The 18,858-nt window shown below is 43.4% G+C and overlaps 1 protein-coding gene across 1 annotated transcript in view; it reads left to right on the top strand.

Moving 5' to 3' along the window:
• The window catches only part of LOC117871016 (complement C4-like), an 89,349-nt gene that overhangs the window by 40,228 nt on the left and 30,263 nt on the right, over positions 1–18,858 (top strand). Inside the window, exons 22-25 of the mRNA XM_034758570.1 lie at positions 764–815; positions 3,730–3,810; positions 11,244–11,447; positions 17,136–17,211. Coding sequence (XP_034614461.1) covers positions 764–815; positions 3,730–3,810; positions 11,244–11,447; positions 17,136–17,211 — 413 coding nt within the window. The remainder of the gene's footprint in view (positions 1–763; positions 816–3,729; positions 3,811–11,243; positions 11,448–17,135; positions 17,212–18,858) is intronic.

Below are 18,858 nucleotides of genomic sequence, written 5' to 3'. Positions count from 1 at the left end.
GTGGCCACGGTTCGCCGCTTCCGGCCAATGGGAGCTGTGGGAAGTGGAGGCCGGCATGTCCCTGCAGCTCCCATGGGCTGGGAATGGCAAACTGCAGCCACTGGGAGTTGCAGGTGGCCATACCTGCGGACGGTCAATGTAAACAAACTGTCTTGCGGCCCGCCAGCAGATTACCCTGAAGGGCTGCTTGCAGTCCATGGGCCGCAGGTTGCCCACCACTGATCTAGACCATCCCTGACAGGTGTTTGCCTCATATCACTCGAATCAAGGCCATTAGTTGTTTCAGCTGTAACTTGTATGAGCTTTGCACAGTCAGCATCTTTTAATTATTTTTTAAAAAAGAATTGATTAAAAGAAAATTAAGACATAGCTCCTTTATTGACACTTTGCATAGTGTGTGTGTAAAACTGAGCCCTCCTATGGACTGTAGATGTAGGTTTCACTTGCTAAAAATAAATGTCAAAGCTTCACATTTCTTGTTTGTTCTTAGTAAAATGTTTCATCTGAAAGAAATGATGCTTTTTCTAACAAAAAAGACTAGTAAAAATCACTACTCAATTCAGCTGGTATATTTATGGACTTGAAATGCTGACTCTAAGCACCTTTTATTGTATTTGATCAGAAATCTCTCTCCAAATGAAATTATTGCTGCCATCTACTGGTCCAATATTATGTTAGAGAGGATATGTTTTTAGCAGTTAAGTCCTCAGGATGCAATCATTTGCAATGGGGTTGACCTATTTTTTTTTTCTTTATTGTGCAGACTGAAGGCATTTTACAGACAGAAGAAGAGACCATTTGCATTAATAATAATTGTAAGTTACAAGAGGGGCTTTATTTTTTAAGATTTCCACCATATTTAGTCTAATAATCTGATTTCAAAATGCTTTACAACCATCTGGGCTAGTAGGATCATAGGAACTGCCTATGGCAATCCTAGGCCCGTATACTTCTGGATTCCATCTCTGACAGTGGCAAGCACCAGATGCTTCAGAGGTAAGTGTAAGAACCTTATCTAAAGTGACATTCCTGTCCCCATGCTGTGTTACATGCCACCAGGAAATAAGCTGAAATATTTGATTGAAATATTTCTTGTATGTTTTTAGTAAATTTTTATCCTGGGCAATTGATGTTTGTTGTTCCATGTTCAGAATAATTGTACTGCCAATCCTTATTTACCAAAATGATAGTGACTAACGGGCAGCTACAATTACCTCCATAAAATATTTCCTCTTCTCTGAAAACAAATAATTTGACATGTGAATGTGTCAAAGTACTAAAAATTAATATTGATAAAATTTCACTCCACATTGACAGCCAAATCATGTTCCCCATGCTAACTGAATAGTCTCATTAACATAAATGGGGCTGAGTGCTTGCAGAGGAAAGCATGCACAAGTTGGCCTCTAGATAAGCTATGATTATGTTCTGCTCTCAGTTCAATTGGTTGACACTAGAGCTGGGCAAAAAGTTTTAGGACAAATAGTTTCTTCACCAAAAAATGCAGTTTTGGGCCTGTTGAAACTATTTGAGAATTCAACATAAATTTGCTGAATAGTTTGAGCCAAAAACAATTTTTGAGCTTGCATGTGGGAGACCCAAGTTCAAATCCCTATTCCAATGACTACGTATGTTGTACAAAGTGGAATGGCTTCAACAGGAGAGACTGAGAAAGACCGATCCCAGTGTACCCTGTTGCCCAGTGGTTAGGGCACACACCTGGGAGGTGTGAGACCCAAGTTCAAATCATTGCTGTGCATAAGGCAGAATAGGACTTGACCCTGGGTCTCACACATCCCAGTTGAGTGCACCACCTCCTCTTCTAGTTTTGTGACTGGTGTTTCCAAATTTCCTTGCTTTTAATTAAAAAAAGAAGTGGTTAAAATGTTTAAAATCTAAATAAAACAGTCCGTTTGACTTGAATCTATATATCTTTTGTTTTGCCAAGAAAACCGAAAAATTTCCATTTTGATCTGAAATTAATTATTTTAGGGGTTGGGATTTTTTTTGGTTTGGCCAATGAACGAAAATATCAATTATCCCCACACACAGCTCCAGTTGTCAATGAAGTTGTTTCTTGTGAACAAAATGGAAATGTGGTAAAAAAAAAAAAAAAAAAAAAAAAAAAAACAATCTAAGTTTCCAGTAAAATCCTGTCTAACAGCCATTGAGAGACATGGGGAATGTTAGTGAGTTATAGATCGGGATGGTCAAACGTACTGACCCTCTGAGCTGCATATGATAATCTTCGGAGGTTTGAGAGCTGGGTGTGCTAGCCGGGGCTCCAGCCCCAAGTGTCCCCCCCCCCATCCCTGCAAGGCAGAAGCCCCATGGCCCAGCAGGCACCTCCCGTGGGCCTGAAGCCCCAAGGCCCACCACCCTGCTGCTGGGCAGAAGCCCCAAATCTCTGTCCCAGTCTGGTAGGCGGAGAATGGGGGGGGGGTGCTCCACGAGCCACACTTTAACTGTAAAAGCGCCGTATGTGACTCTCAAGCCGCAGGTTTGGTCACCCCTGTTATACATTATTGTAACAGGCTACAAATCCAGTGGTGCTATTCAGTCCATGATTTTTAGTGTCTAGCAAAATTATGAATTTAAGCTCCCAGGTTTGTCTTTTGAAGGTGTTGTGCAGATTTCTTTTGAGGATGAGAAGAGGTCTATTATAGAGTGATCGTTTTGTGAAAAATATTCACCCATGGTTGATATGGTGTTTTTGTCTTTTATCATGTTCTGTGTGAGTTCATTCAAGAGCATAGTGATTGTCTGGTTTCACCTACATGGTTGTTACTGAGCGCTGTTATTGGAGCATTTAGTGCGTTGGATGAGGTACACCAGATGCCATGATAGGCATGTGTAGGACCCCTGCATCTTGAAAGATGTGTTGTGGAAGGTATTGATTATCGTAGCAGTGGAGATATGTCTATAGGTTTTGTGTCTGGTGCTGCTTTGAGTTGGTGTGTCCTGGTCTGTGGGGAGCTTGCTTCAGATAATGAGCTTGGAGAGGTTGGGGGGTTGTTTGAAGGCCAGAAGAGTGGGTTCCGGAAAGATTTCTTTTAGGATGTGGTCCCCATGAAGTATCAGTTGTAATTTTTTAATGAGATCCCATATGGTTTCTGGTGTGAGGTGATAGGTGACAACTAGGGGTGTGCGGTTGGAGGGGTTTTTATTTCCGTACTGAAGCAGCTTTCCCTCAGGGCATTTGAGTAACCAGTTCCATGATGCAATCTACTCTGGTGGAGAGAGACTTTCACTGGAAGACTTTCATAGCCAGGAAACTGTTAACCCTTTGCTGACACCGTACTGTCTATCAAGAATAATTCATCCATATCTTTCTGCATCCCTGATCCCTTTTTAAAATGATGTTCAAAATCATTTCTTCATAGCTTACAACAAATTTCTCATGTTAGCACTTAGTGACCCTTGTTCAGCAAGGTGCTTAAGCATGCATGTCACTTTAAGCACCTAAGTAGTGACATTGAAATTGCATTGCAATTACTCAGGTGCTTAAAGTTAAGCACATGCTTAAATACCTTGCTGAATCAGGGCCACTATTATCAGCTCTTCATGCTGCTTCTTGTCTGCCCTTGACCTCAACTCTCACAACTTCCTAATGTAACAGTTCTGTTGTGACTGCTATGCATTGTGAGATATTGGTATGAAGGATATGTTTTTAAATTAAATTGTATTGGATAACACTTAATCAGTTCTCATGCACATCTTCTTTTCTAGTTAGAAGCCTTGTTCTTGATATGAAGAAACCCTCTGATATGATACCAGAGTCTGAGAGCCATGTCTTTATGAGCGTGAAAGGTAAAAATAGCCTCCAGAGATTATAATGATGGCAAATGATATGCGAACTGGTGGATCAGGTTCATAAGCTGATCTCTGTACATATGAGTCACAATTCTTTCCTGGGGTTCCCCTGTCATTCAGCAGGAAATATTCTGCTATTGGTTTGGCCCAAATCACTGTGAGAGGCAGAACCAAATCTAAGCCATGTCCCTCTCCATCTACTCTCTACATAGCAAAAGTGTATATACAATCTAATATTGTGTGTGTGTAAAATGTATAAAAAAATGTGTTAAAAGAACATTAAGGTTGCAAAATGAAGCATTCAGAAGTTAGGAAATTCCAGAATCATATGCACTATGAACAGTCTTTAAGTACATGATCACATACTGTTTTTTCCATGGGAGCCCTGCCTCATTCAGTGCATAGACTGTATAGTGCTCAATTAAGGAGCAGCAAATCAGCATTTTTTTTATCTTCATTGGTCGGTCACAGAATTTCCATTGCTGTTCAGTCTTTGACATTTGATAACTTGGTTGTCCCTTAGCACGTAGACTTCTCTGCCACAAAATACTGTACACCTGTCTGGACACACATATAGCCTTATTGATGGATGGGTATATTGATCATTGATTAATCTCTTAGACTGCATTGGTTAAAGATTCAGTCTCCTGAGGTCTAGAGTATCAGGAATATTATTATTATTAGGAGACCCTAGGAGCACACGAGAAACAATTCCGGTGTATTACAAGTTCTTTTAGTAACAAATTCTCTAAGCAGATAAACAATCCCACAAATACTAAAACACAATAGCAGATACAGAGAGAGTGCAAAACGTTTAGCCCTCTATGACCAGTCTCATTCACATCTCCTGCTGGGGGACCCTGGAGAGTCAGTCATTATTCTCCTCATCACTGTCATCATCACCACCGGTGGTTGACATCTTGGCATCTCCTCATGCATTTATTCTCCCCTCCCCCTACACAGACCAAGCAACACCTTTTATCCTGAGTTACGCTTATGCCTACTAAGGCTCATATATATGCATAAGGCTGTCAATCCCTTTTTTCTTATTTCCACTTCCACACCCCATAGACTTATGAGTGCTCCACTTTTCATAGGTTATCTTAGTAGACCAGGTCTACATTACAAACTTACATCACTACAACTATGTCGCTCGGGGATTTGAAAAATCCACACCCCTGAGCAACACAGTTATAGCGACCTAACTCCCAGTATAGACAGCGTTATGTCAATGGAAGGGCTTCTCTTGTCAACATAGCTACTGCCTCTCATGGAGGTGGATTAACTGTGCTGATGGGAGAAGCTCTCCCATTAGTGTAGTAGCATTTTCACTGATGTGCTACAGAAGCACAGCTGCACCGGTGCAGTGTTTTAATGTAGTCCTGCCCTTAGTTCCCCTTATTCTCATTAACATCTATGCAGACAAGTCTGGATGGCAACCTGCAGTTCCTGCAGAATTTCTCATGAGGTTACAATCGGGTGTCTTGCTGTCTAGACCACTGTGCCCTTTTAAGGAATCTGATTCCAAGTTTCACCTCACTTAAAAATTACTTGCTTACAAAATCAGACAAAAAATACTAAAGTGACACAGCCACACTATTACTGAAAAATGGTTTACTTTCTCATTTTACCATATAATTATAAAATAAATCAATTGGAATATTAATATTGTACTTATATTTCAGTGTATAGAGCAGTATAAACAAGTCATTGTCTGTATGAAATTTTAGTTTGTACTGACTTGGCTAGTGCTTTTTATGTATCCTGTTTTAAAACTAGGCAAATATCTAGAAGAGTTGATGTACCCCCTAGAAGACCTCCGTGTACCCCAAAGGGCACATGTACCCCTGGTTGAGAACCATTAGTCTAGACGGATACATTGTGGCATATTTTCTTAAACATTTTTTTACTTTTATCTTGTAACTTTACTGGTACAGGGTTATTCCTGGGTTACCTACTTATGTCAACCTCCTTAGGCCTGAGGCCTAGTATGGCTAAGCTGAAATCATACAGGCCTCAGCCTGTAGACCTTGTAATACAACCTTACTTGCTTATATACCTAATACATATTTTTCTCTCATAACTACTTGTCAATCTTATACTCCTATGATCCTATCATGCTTAAACCTGTCCATTACACATTAATTAATTATATTTAACCACAACAATAAATACTCTATGAAATGATTAATTAAACTAATTGGCTACAAATAGCTCCCACACATCATTTGTGGAGTCTCAGCTTAACACATTCACGTGGATTATTACAGGCACAGTGAAATCAACGCCACTTGTTGATCCTGGCTTCCTGAACCTGCGTATAGCCACCTACCTTAAATTTGTCATGAGAATTCTTTGGAAGTTCCATCGTATTCAAGGGAACAAGGATCTTCCAATACATGAAGGCCTAAATAATATATTGAGATTCTGTTTCAAATCCAGAAAACCTTTTTGGCTTGGAATACAAGGGTACATCTACACAGCGACAAAAGACCCGCAGCGCAGCTGCAGCTTGCCCGGATCTCAGGCTGTGTGGCAATAAAGTTTCAGTGTAGACATTTGGGCTTAGGCTGGAGCCTGGGCTCAGGGACCCTCCCCACTGATGGGGTCTCAGATCCCAGGCTTCAGCTCAAGCCCAAATGTCTACACTGCAATTGTATAGCCATGCAGCCTCACTCAGCGGACCTGGGCCAGCTGTGGGTCTTTTATTGTAGTGTAGAGATATCCCAAGAGCTTGAAAACTTGTGGTGGAAGGTGGACAGATGCCAACATCCCAAATACACACCGAATCGAGCATCATGTTGAAGAAATAAGTGGCTTTTCACTCCCATAGAAAATATGGTCCACTTTGAATTGCATGCACACATCACATGGCGGATGTGCCTACTTTCTCCATAAATGGGGACTGAGAGATGGAGACACAATTCTACTTGTGACTGTGGAAACAGATTTCAAACTATGGAACACATCATCAATCAATGTGTCAAATGATCATATCTCAGTAATATCTCTGCCATCCTCTCCACTTCACCTGAAACAATCAATTCGCCAACCTAGACTTAGATATCTAAAATTCCTTGTTTTCAACTCAGATGAAAAGAGAAGAAAAATAGAAAGGAGGGCTGGAAGGGACCTCAAGAGGTCATCTAATCCATCCCCAGTGCCGAGTCAGGATTAAGATAGCTAGACCATCCTTACATGTTTGTCTATCATAGAATCATAGAATCTTAGAATCATAGAATATCAGGGTTGGAAGGGACATCAGGAGGTCATCTAGTCCAACCCCCTGCTCAAAGCAGGACCAATCCCCATCTAAAGCATCCCAGCCAGGGCTTTGTCAAGCCTGACCTAAAAAACCTCTAAGGAAGGAGATTTCACCACCTTCCTAGGTAACCCATTCCAGTGCTTAACCACCCTCCTAGTGAAAAAGGTTTTCCTAATATCCAACCTAAACCTCCCCCACTGCAACTTGAGACCATTACTCCTTGTTCTGTCGTCTGCCACCACTGAGAACAGTCTAGATCCATCCTCTTTGGAACCCCCTTTCATGAAGGCCTAAATAGTTGAAAGCAGCTATCAAATCCCCCCTCATTCTTCTCTTCTGCAGACTAAACAATCCCAGCTTCACGTCCACTGTAACCCCTAGGTCCTTTTCTGTTGAACTGCTGCCTAGCCTCTCGGTCCCTAGTCTGTAACAGTGCATGGGATTCTTCCGTCCTGCACTTGTCCTTGTTGAACCTCATCAGATTACTTTTGACCCAATCCTCTATTTTGTCTAGGTCCCTCTGTATCCTATCCCTACCCTCCAGCGTATCTACCACTCCTCCCGATTTAGTGTCATCTGCAAAGTTGCTGAGGGTACAATCCACTCCATCCTCCAGATCATTAATGAAGATATTGAACAAAACCGGCCCCAGGACCGACCCATGGGGGACTCTGCTTGATACCAGCTGCCAACTAGACATCGAGCCATTGATCACGACCCGTTGAGCCCGATGATCTAGCCAGCTTTCTATCCACCTTATAGTCCATTCATCCAGCCCATACTTTTTTAACTTGCTGGCAAGAATACTGTGGTCTTTAAAGCCCCCAATGACAGGGATTCTACCATCCCTAGATAACCTATTCCAGTGCTTAACTATCCTTATAGTTAGAAAGTTTTTCCTAATATCTAACCTAAATCTCTCTACAGAAAACAGTTGCTTTCACTACAAAACCCTGATTCGCCTCCAGAGTAAAATCCATCCTGTGCACTGAATGAGGCAGGGGTTCTGTGGAAAAAATGGTATGTGGTCATATAATTAAAGACTGGATCATAATGCATACCTAGAGAGGGACAACTTAAGGTTGCACGAGTAGTCGATTTTTGTGTAATTTCCTAGTTTTTTTAAAAAAAGCAAACGAAAAAAAAAAACAGAAATTCCATCATGTGGCATCATATTGACACCAACATGGGTCATCAGCAGGGTTGGAACTTTAAGATCCACTGTACAGACCTCTGCCACTTGAGCTAACAAAGTAACTGATAGCAGTAGAAGTTGTCATCCTCTATGTGGACCAGCGCTAGAGGGGAAAAGCAACACACTTTGCCAGAGGGTTTCACTGATGTCTGCTGACAGTGGAGGAATGGAGACTTGGGAATCATGGGTTCCATTAGAGGCTCTGGAGGGGAGTTTTCCCTAGTGGGCACAGGCTCTTCTGTCCATTTGCTCCCAGCTTGACCCCTTCTTTCCAATAACCTCCAACATGTTCCTGTCCTACCTCTTTCCCACCCCTGGTTCTTTGTCCCAGTCGTGTTCTCCATGCCTAGCCAGTTCCATTCTCCATTCCTCAGGCTTCTCATCCCAGCTCTAGTCTCCTTGCCCAGCCAGTCTCAGTTCCCATCTCCTGGCTTCTTTCTCAATCTGTGTCTTCACCCCTAGCATCTGGTCACCCCATACCCTCATTCCCCATCCCCATAAGCTCCAGTCCCAATCTCCCTCCTTGGGCTCCTTCTCCAATGTCCAGCATTTCCACCCCACCCAGCTGCTTGTTTCATTCTCTTTGCACATCTAATCTTGGTTCTCCCACTTCACCCTGGCTCTTCATCAGACCAGCCTGTCTCCCCTTCACCTTTTCCCCTGGCCCCACTGGTTCCCAGTCCTCATCTCCTTGCTCAGCCAGTCTCATTCTTCTTCCCCAGTCTCCTAGACCAACCACAGTCTCCTTCCTCATCCACTGGCTCCGAGTGCCCCCTCCTTTTCCCTTCCTGACTCCCAATCTCCTTGTCCAGCTAGTCTCAGTCCCCCACAACTGTCTCCCAGTCTCCATCTATTTGTCTTACCAGTCATAATCTCCTCTGCCCCCGTCTCCAAGTCCTAGTCTCCTTGCCCACCCAGTCCCAGTCTCCTCTTTACCCCCAACTCCTGGTCCCAATTTTCCCTCTCCTGCCCCATACTCTTCAGCCTCCAGTTCCATCCTTCCCTCCCAATGTCATTGTCCCAATGAACTCAGTCTGTCTCCTCCACACACACACACACACACACACACACACACACACACACACACACACATATATCTCAGGTCCAGCTCTTTTCCCCTCTGCATTCAGTTATTCAGTTCAGGTGGCTCATGCCTCCTGGGCCCAGTAGGAGAGTCTTTGAAAGCACAGGAGAGACAGCCTCCCTGCTCACCGTTCTAGTGCTTGGACCTGGCACAGCTGGGAACTTGTGACACTTTCTCGGGATGCCCATGACTGTTACCCCACTGACCCCAGTGAGAGGAAGACTTGCTGGTGCTGGGTGTCAGCTCCCTGACACCACCCGTCTGTTAGTCACCCAAACAATCTCCTCAGGGCTCTGTCAGCCCTTACTTTGCCTTGTGGTTTAACAAGAGATGTACCCCAATCACCTTTGAAATGTTCCCCTGTAGTATCCAGCTCCTGTCGCTGGACAGTCTCAGAAATTGCCAGATTCGCTATCCCCAGTGTACACTGAAAGTCGGTTCCTATATAACATCACAGCACTGAGATAGAGCTACAGTAAAAACAATCATAAGTTTATTATCAAAAGCTAAAATGTAGGGGACAGTGAGTAAGGACAATGGAAACAGGAATGGTTTCATATAAAACAAAATCATAAAATGCCAAGCTGGGTCTACACTTATCAGTGGTTACCTTTCTTATATAATCAAATAGATTTCCCCTTTCTTCACACACCCCCCCGCAACCCCCCAAAAAAGGTTCAGTCTTATGCAGAGCTAGCTGGTTTCTGACAAACCAGGATCCAAGCATTCATGAAGCACCTTCCCTCTGCCAGGGGTTTTCCTCAGTGAATGGATAACAAAATGTCTCCTTTCATTCATTTTGTATTCTTCAAAGTTCATTTTTTGCCCCCAGAGACAGCAGAACCCCCCTGTGGTTTAGTCTCCAATGACATCCCAACCTCTTGTTGACTTCATGTTTAAATTGGTCTCCCACTGTGTTGGCTTATAATACTTAATCACATGTGAACCAAGATGGACAGGTGAATATATATTCTAACTCCTGTCTGGAAGAAACCTGTTTTTTTTCTTTGGTTAGTGACAGACTTTAAAACATAGTTTCAATACATATACACAACATGTTTAAATACCATCTGTACATATATCTCACAATGATTATGAGGATCAGTATAAAATAAGCCTTTATTAGAAGCCTTACATGACATTCTTTATGGATAAATACTGTAAAAGTTGTCTGCTAGGTGCAATGAGTTTGTCAAGCCTGCTCGGAGTTGCTGTTACAGAACACTAAACCATTTGCCAGCTGGCACAGAGGTGTTGCTTAGGGTCGCAGAACTGCAATTGCAGGGAAAGTCCTGCTCAACCCTGGGCTGGCTTATGCCCAGTCTAGATGGAATTTTCAGGGAATGAATCTGAAGATATAACAAATATCTACTGAGCATGTGCAAACTATGATTTTTCAAAGGCTTATAACTTGGCCAAATTTGGGCTGATTTTTCACCGGCATGGCAAAAGGCATATCACTGACACAAAGTCCCCCCCCCCCCCCCTCCACACACACACACCCAATTTCAAGTCACTGCTCCAAAGCATAGGGAGTGCTAGAACTTCTGAAATAAAAGCTGGTCAGAATTTTTTAACATTATTCCCTAGCCTTGTTCTTGGAAATAGCTGAACTGTTGTGACTGAAATTAAAAATAAATAAATAAATCAGCCTGAGGCAGACATGTGGCCTGGAAAAGTTCAACCAAGCAGTTAAAGTTGGGCAAAGTTATAAGCAACTGAAAACAGGATCTTATAATGAGAACTGTTGGGCAATCTTAATAATCGGCAATGCTACTAGCCCCACCTATAATCAGTTATTTTAGGGTTATGTTTACTCTTATTTTTTACCCTTTCCAACCTTTTAATACAATAATTTTGTTCTTTTTTTTTTCTTGCCAATATAGGGGATATAATGGGTGAGTCCATTCAAAACTGTCTCAGTCCAGCTGGAATTGATAAGCTTATCAAAGTGCCCACTGGTTGTGCTGAGCAAACTATGGTGACAATGGCTCCAGCAACGTATGCCATTGAATACCTGGATGCAAGTGAACAGTGGATCAACTTTAAACCTGAAAGGAAAGAAGAAGCCCATAACATGATTGCACAAGGTATGTGGAGCCTCTTCCTCCTTCCCCTCTCCCCCAGCCCCAAATAACAAAACTGTTTTTACTTGTTCTCTCTTTGCATTGTAGAGTAAACGTTGATGTTAGACATAGGACTGAGCTTGATTCTAACTAACTTGCAGAACCAGGCACAAAATCTGCACATTCACCTACCAGGATGATAATGAAAGAGCTAATGAAATTCCATACATTTATAAAATCAAAGGGGAAGGGTGTAAGCAAATCCACAGCTGTCTGTGAACTGATGAAGATCCAAGTCAATGGAGTTGTGTCAATTTCCACCAGCTGTGGCTCTGACCCAAAGACTCTTTTTGGTTATGGTCCACACTAACCCCCCACTTCGGACTAAGGTACGCAAATTCAGCTACATTAATAACGTAGCTGAATTCAAAGTACCTTAGTCCGAACTTACCGCGGGTCCAGACGCGGCAGGCAGGCTCCCCCGTCGATGCTGCGTACTCCTCTCGCTGAGCTGGAGTACCGGCTTCGATGGCAAGCACTTCCGGGATCGATCCCAGAAGATCGATCGCTTACATCCGGACCAGGAAGTAAGTATAGACGTGTAGTATTCTGCAAACCTTTTCTCATATAATTAGGGGCTTCTCTTCCCCCCAGCTCCTGTACGGGCATGGAACTCCCATGCTACTTAGGGCTTCTCTATATAAACACTTAGTTCACGGCAAGTTGGGGTGTAAATCTACTCTGCACTAACCTGCCGTGCATGAAGTGTCTATGTGGACACTGCTGCCATGCAATATCTGTTGGGCCACGCATTTACATAAGTATATAATATGTGGTGTCTTTTAAATTAATTCAAATGTGGCTATAAAAATATCCCCAGCTTATCAAATTCCTCCAGTTGTTACTTGTTTTATTGATGATCCAAAGCTACTTTTCCCTGCTTTCATCTGGTCGCATCATTTGTCACAAGCCCATGAAGAAAGCTACAGCCCTCCATCGCTGGATGCCAGTTCTTAGGTACACTATAACCCCTGCACTCACAGCAATTCCCTTTTAAGTTTTTACGGGCTATCAAATAAGACTGGGCATGAAGTAAGATATTGCAAACCTTACTGCAGAGTTGTCATTGTGCAACATGCAGAATAGAACCACACCTACAATTTATCCCCTTAAATAAATAGCTATTAACGAAATATTCCCATTACAAGAATTATATTGTGGTGAAACATATTCCTGTTGTGTCTTTATTACAGCAGCGATATATATATGGTTACCATCTGTACTTGCTTATAAGCCAAACACACTCTAATATGAATATTGAAATTGATCCATATATCCAATTATCTTTGAGAGCTCCTGGAGGACTGATGAGGTCCCAGAAGACTTGAGAAGGGCAAACATGGTGCCTATTTTTAAAAAGGGGTGAAATGAGGACACAGGAAATTATAACACAGCCATCCTCACTTCGATACCTAGAAAGATACTGGAACAAATTATTAAACAAGCAATTTGTAAACGTGTGGAGGATAACAGGGTTATAAGGAATAGGCAGCATGGATTAGTCAGGAACAAATCATGCCAGATCAACCTAATTTCCTTCTTTGACAGGCTTACTGGCCTAGTGGATGGGTAGAAGCAGTGGATGTGATGTATCTTGATTTTAATAAGGCTTTTGACAGTGCCGCATGATAGTCTCATAAGCAAATTAGGGAAAGGTGGTCTAGATGTAATTACTATAAGGTGGGTGCTCAATTGGTTGAAAGGCCATACTCAAAGAGTAGTTATCGATGGTTTGCTGTCAAACTGGGAGAGCATATCTACTGGGGTCCTGCCAGGGTCAGCCTTGAGTCTGGTACAATTCAGTATTTTCATTAATGATTTGAGTAATGGAGTGGAGAGTACGCTTATAAAATTTGCAGATGACACCAAGCTGGGAAGAGTTGCAAGCACTTTGGAGGACAGGATTAGAATTCAGAGTGGAGACTTGGTCTGAATTCAACAAGATGAAATTCAGTAAATACCAGGACAGAGTACTCAATTTAGGAAGGAAAAATCAGAAAGCACAACTACAAAATGGGGAATAACTGGCTAGGCAGTAGTGCTGCTGAAAAGGATCTGGGGGTTATACTGGATTACAAATTGAATATGAGTCAACAATATGATGCAGCTGCAAAAGATGCTAATATCATTCTGAGATGTATTAATGGGAGTGTTATGTGTAAGACAAAAAGGGTAATTGCCCCACTGTACTCAGCACTGGTGAGGCCTCAGCTGGAGTACTGTGTCCAGTTCTGGGTGTCACACTTTAGGAAAGATGTGGACAAATTAGAAAGTCCAGAGGAGACCAACAAAAATGAGAAAAGGTTTAGAAAACTTGAGCTATGAAGAAAGGTTTTTAAAAAACTGGTCATGTTTAGTCTTGAGAAAAGTAGACTGGGGGGGCCTGATAACAGTCTTCCAATATGTTAAAGGGTGTTATAAAGAAGACAGTAACTAAAGGAATAGTTAAGCTCTGGAACAGGCTTCAAAGGGAGGTTGTGGAATTCCAATCATTGGAGGTTTTTAAGAAGTGGTTGAACATACACCTGTCAGGGATCACCTACGTTTACTTGGTTCTGCCACAGTGCAGGGGGCTGAACTTGATGACTTCTCGAGGTCCCTTCCAGTCCAACAATTCTGCGATTCTATGTCAGCTGACCATAGGCACAAGTATATATGAATCTAGTAACATTAGTATGGCTAGTCCTGCCTAGGGATCCAGCCCTTGTGCAGGACATGACACACCTCAGCCAGGTGAAGATGAGCCGATGGGGCCATTAACAGCAGTTTCTGCCTGGGGATCCTGGATGTGTTTGAAGGTGGCACTTCCATTCTAAGCCCCAGATTTTTTTTCAAGTGCTTCTAACTATCCACAGAATTTAGCCTAGGGCTGGAGTTCCTCATGTTTGTCTCAACCCAGTTGTGACAATGAAATAGGGGAAGATTCTGTGCAGCAGTTTTCGGGTTACCCACAGACAGAAAGAAAACTGCTTTTTGCAGCTTATCCCATAGGCAATTGGAGAGTTGCCTGATGGCTGTCAGCTGGAGACTCGCGAACGTCCTGGGGTTTGTGGCAGCTTGAGGGCTCTATACCAGCTAGGAGGCAGAGTCTGATAGGAAGCAAGGCTAGCTCAAGACTGCTGGCCAAACTTTTAAACACTAAGTGATGATTTTAGGATGTCTCACATTTTGGGCATCCTACCTGAAACACTTTAAAGAGCCTGGTTTTCAGAAAGTGCTGAGTGCCTGCCATTTAAAAATGGATCCCTTTTAAGGTGCCTTAACATAGGCACCAAAAAACTGGGGTACCTGAAATCACCAGTGTTTTAAAATCTTAGCCCTCTTTTTCATAGATTTCAGTGCCAGAAACCAATCTATGTCTCTGGCCAGTCGTCATCTTATTCTGCCCCATCTTCTGCTGGCAGGTCTCACTTCCTCACTCAGCCTAAGAGCCAACAGTTAACTCAGGATTTGTCTACACAAGGAAACCAGCATGTAAATCTACCCCACACTAACCTGCTGCACAATATGTATCCATGTGGACCCTGGTGCGCTTTGATCTAGTCCTATTTCAAAGCAGCGTAGGTTGAAGTGTGCTACAGAACTTTTAGTGTACGGCAGCAGAGTCCACATGGACGCTTAGTGAGCGGCAGGCTAGCGCGGGGTAGATTTACACCCCAGCTTGTGGCAAACTAAGTGTTTGTGTAGACCAGTGGTGGGCAAACTACGGGCTGCGTCTGGCCCATCAGACCTTTTAATCCGACCCTCGAGCTCTTGCCAGGGAGCGGGGTTGGGGGCTTGCCCAGCTCTGCACGTGCCATGGCTACACGCAACTCCCAAAAGCAGCGGCATGTCCCCCCTCCAGCTCCTATGCATAGGGACAGCCAGGGGACGCCTCATGCTTCCTCCGCGCAGCTCCCATTGGCAGGGAACCACGGCCAATGGGAGCTGTAGGGGAGGTGCCTGTGGATGGGGCAGTGCACAGAGCTGCCTGGCTGTGCCTCCGCATAGGAGCTAGAGCTGCTTCTGGGAGCTGCTTGAGGTAAGCGCCACCCAGAGCCTGCACCTCAGACCTCTTCCTGTGCCCCAACCCCTCCTCCCCCAGCCTGGAGCACCCTCCCAGCCCGGAACACCCTCCTGCACCCCAAACTCCTCATCCCCAGCCCAGCCCCAGAGTCTGCACCCCCAGCTGGAGCCCTCACCCCCTCCTGTATCCCAACCCCCTACACCAGGCTGGAGCCCCCTCCCGTACCCTGAACTCCTCATTTCTGGCCCCACCCCAGAGCCTGAACTCCCACACAGAGCCCTCATCCCCTCCCGCACCCCAACCCCCAATTTCATGAGCATTCATGGCCCGCCATACAATTTCCATACCTAGATGTGGCCCTCAAGCCAAAAAGTTTGCCCACCCCTCATGTAGACAAACCCTTCCCTCGCTCCAGCACCTTTACACTGGGTCAAAGAGCCAGAGTGACTCTAAATGCCCCAGATGCAGCAAAGGCTGGCTACACGTTGGGAGATGCTGGAGGTGAGAGGGGTGCAGGGAGGCCTGGATTGTAGTATGTGGGGCTGCAGTGATCCGGGCAGTGCTGTGACCCATAGGCAGCCAATGACAGGCTGCCATAACTTACACTGGTCCCAAGGGAAGTTTGTGTTACGTCAGGGCCTGCTGAGCATCCCAGAATTGGGAGGGCGTACAAATGACTTAAAACCACCCTATCCACCTTTCTCCATGGGCTATGAGTGCTGTGTTGCGCAGCACAGACTCTCACCCATGAAGAGTAATGATGGAAAATAGACTTTCGTTTGGCAGTTAGCTGAATGGAGATCTTTGGCCTTGTTGTATATCTGTTACCAAGGGCCTCATCAGAATAATTTGTTCCCACCGTCATTGGCTTCTGTGCATCTTAACAATGAATTAGAGTGCAACACAAACCTGAAGTATGTTAGAATGTGTTGCATGCATCTGACTGGAAAACAGAAACACTTTGAACCTGAGATGTTTGGTCAATCATCGTTTCTTTTTCTTAGTAGTTGTATTTATCTAAAATCCCCCAAGGAAACGTGATGCTATTTTATTACTGGCGATTAATTATTATTAATAAAACATAGTTCTACTGTGCCTTTTTTCAATAGATCAGAAAGAACTTTACAAGGATGAGTATCACTCTCACATTAAAGGTGGGAAAATGAGGTGCAGAAAAATGAAGTGATCTATTCAAGTCAATGGCAGAGCTGGGAATGGAGCCCAGATCTCCTGACTTCCAGTTGTGTCCTATCTGCTGGACCTCACTGCCTTTTTTATGTCTTATTTCAACCCCTTGTACAGCTGCTCAAGAAAGTGGCAGTACTTGGGGATGGATTTTCAGGGACCCATCAGGCAGAAATTCCTTGGTATCCACAAATGTTTGTAATATTGATGCCCTTATGCCAACCCAAGTAGACCCATCAAGGCAGGACTTAAACAAAACTCATGCTCCCTTTCCTCTACTTTATTCCAAAGGGCCTGCTGTCGCAATCATATACACACAACCTTTATGAGGAGCAAACAAAAGCAGTGGAGTGCACTTCCATGTTAATCCAGGTGTTGCATGTAAAGGCCCAAAGTGCAAAAATACAAGTCCATGTACAGTAATATTCTTACCCAATATATTTGATTGCTTGTTTATGCAGGTTACACGAGACTTCTTGAATTTCAGAAGGAGGATGGCTCTTACGGAGCATTCAAAAAAACTCCCAGCAGTACATGGTAGTGTATGCGTCATAATCAGCCTTAGTTGTTGTTTTATATTCTAAAATGCCAATGTTGTCACACATAGTGTATCAGAAGTTTACTTGCTGGCTTTTGGGGCCAAATTATCAAATTGTGCCCATATACTTGAGTGTATCTAATATGTACACAGACAATTTAGCTACATACACAGCTATGTGAGCAGGCTTCATACGTGCACAATGGGTATTTGCAAATATATGGATGCAAGTCTGTGTGCCTAAACTTTGATTCTTTGGCTTTTTATGGCCAAATAGTTTTTATTATTAATAAAGTGAGACTTTTTTTCTGAACAACTTTCAGTGAACAGCTAATGCTGATGTAATTACGTGGGCACGTGCAAGCATTGTTTAATAAGAAGTGCAAACACCTGGGCGGACACTTCTATATATATTTAAAACTGCTTATACTGGCAGGAGTGAAAATAATATGAAACACTAACCGGTAAGGGGGCCCGGCTCCAGGCCTCGAGTGGAAAGGGCGGGGCCTCGAGCAGAAGGGGCAGGACTGGGGCATCAACCTCCCCCAGCCAACCCATCTGCGCTGCCTGGCCCGTGCCGCCCGGAGCTCCAGTGGCAATTTAAAAGGGCCCAGGGCTGCTGACGGAGGGGGCAAAAGGAGCAGCGACATTAAAGTGCTTTAACATCAGCTGCATATGGGCCAGTACCAGCTTCTTACCGGTATGCCATACCGGCCCACTTTCACCCCTGTATCTTGGTTTAATTTAAACTCATCAGTGCAAGAAGGGTATAAACACAGGGGGTTGCCTGGTATAATTAAAACAGTAGAAATTCACACTGCTAGTTAAACCAATGCAACTTGGTGTGTAAACCAGGCTTCATTGTACATGAGGCTGTCTCTGTCTTTCTCTCTATCTTTTTGTATATCTATCTCTATCTTTTACACTCATGAAAAACCAGTATCAGAAGAGAACTGGGCCCAGTGTGGTAGTGAGTAGTGTTGTACCCTAAGGTATGAATTGCACTGAGATTCTTCAGTCTTTCTGGATGCCTCGTATATCTTTCGGCATTGCCCCATAACTAGCCATTGCCTGGTCAACATTATACATAGCGGTAGCTTGTGCAAAATTGTATCAGAATCTTCTGACATACTAATTAGGGCTGTCGATTAATCGCAGTTAACTCACACGATTAACTCAAAAAATTACTCACAATGAATCACAGTTTTAATCACAATAGAATCGCTGCTGGAGCCCTGGCACATAAATACCTAGCAATGCCTGCTGCAAAAGTGCCATGTGAACACCTCTTCTCATTTTCAGGTGACATTGTAAATAAGAAGTGGGCAGCATTATCTCCTGCAAATGTAAACAAACTTGTTTGTCTGAGCGATTGGCTGAACAAGAAGTAGGAGTGAGTGGACTTGCAGGCTCTAAAGTTTTACATTGTTTTATTTTTGAGTGTACTGTAGACTTTGTATTCTGTGTTGTAATTGAAATCAATATATTAAAAAATACAGAAAACATCCAAAAATATTTAAATAAATGGTATTCTAGTATTGTTTAACAGAGCGATTAATCATGATTATTTTTTAATTGCTTGACAGCCCTAGTACTAATTCGTGTTAGCAAACCACAAATATCAATGAGTTTAGAAAACGAAACCA

Source organism: Trachemys scripta, chromosome 1 (assembly GCF_013100865.1).
Source record: "Trachemys scripta elegans isolate TJP31775 chromosome 1, CAS_Tse_1.0, whole genome shotgun sequence".
NCBI classification, from domain to species: domain Eukaryota; kingdom Metazoa; phylum Chordata; order Testudines; family Emydidae; genus Trachemys; species Trachemys scripta.
This window is presented reverse-complemented; position numbering and strand designations above follow the sequence as displayed.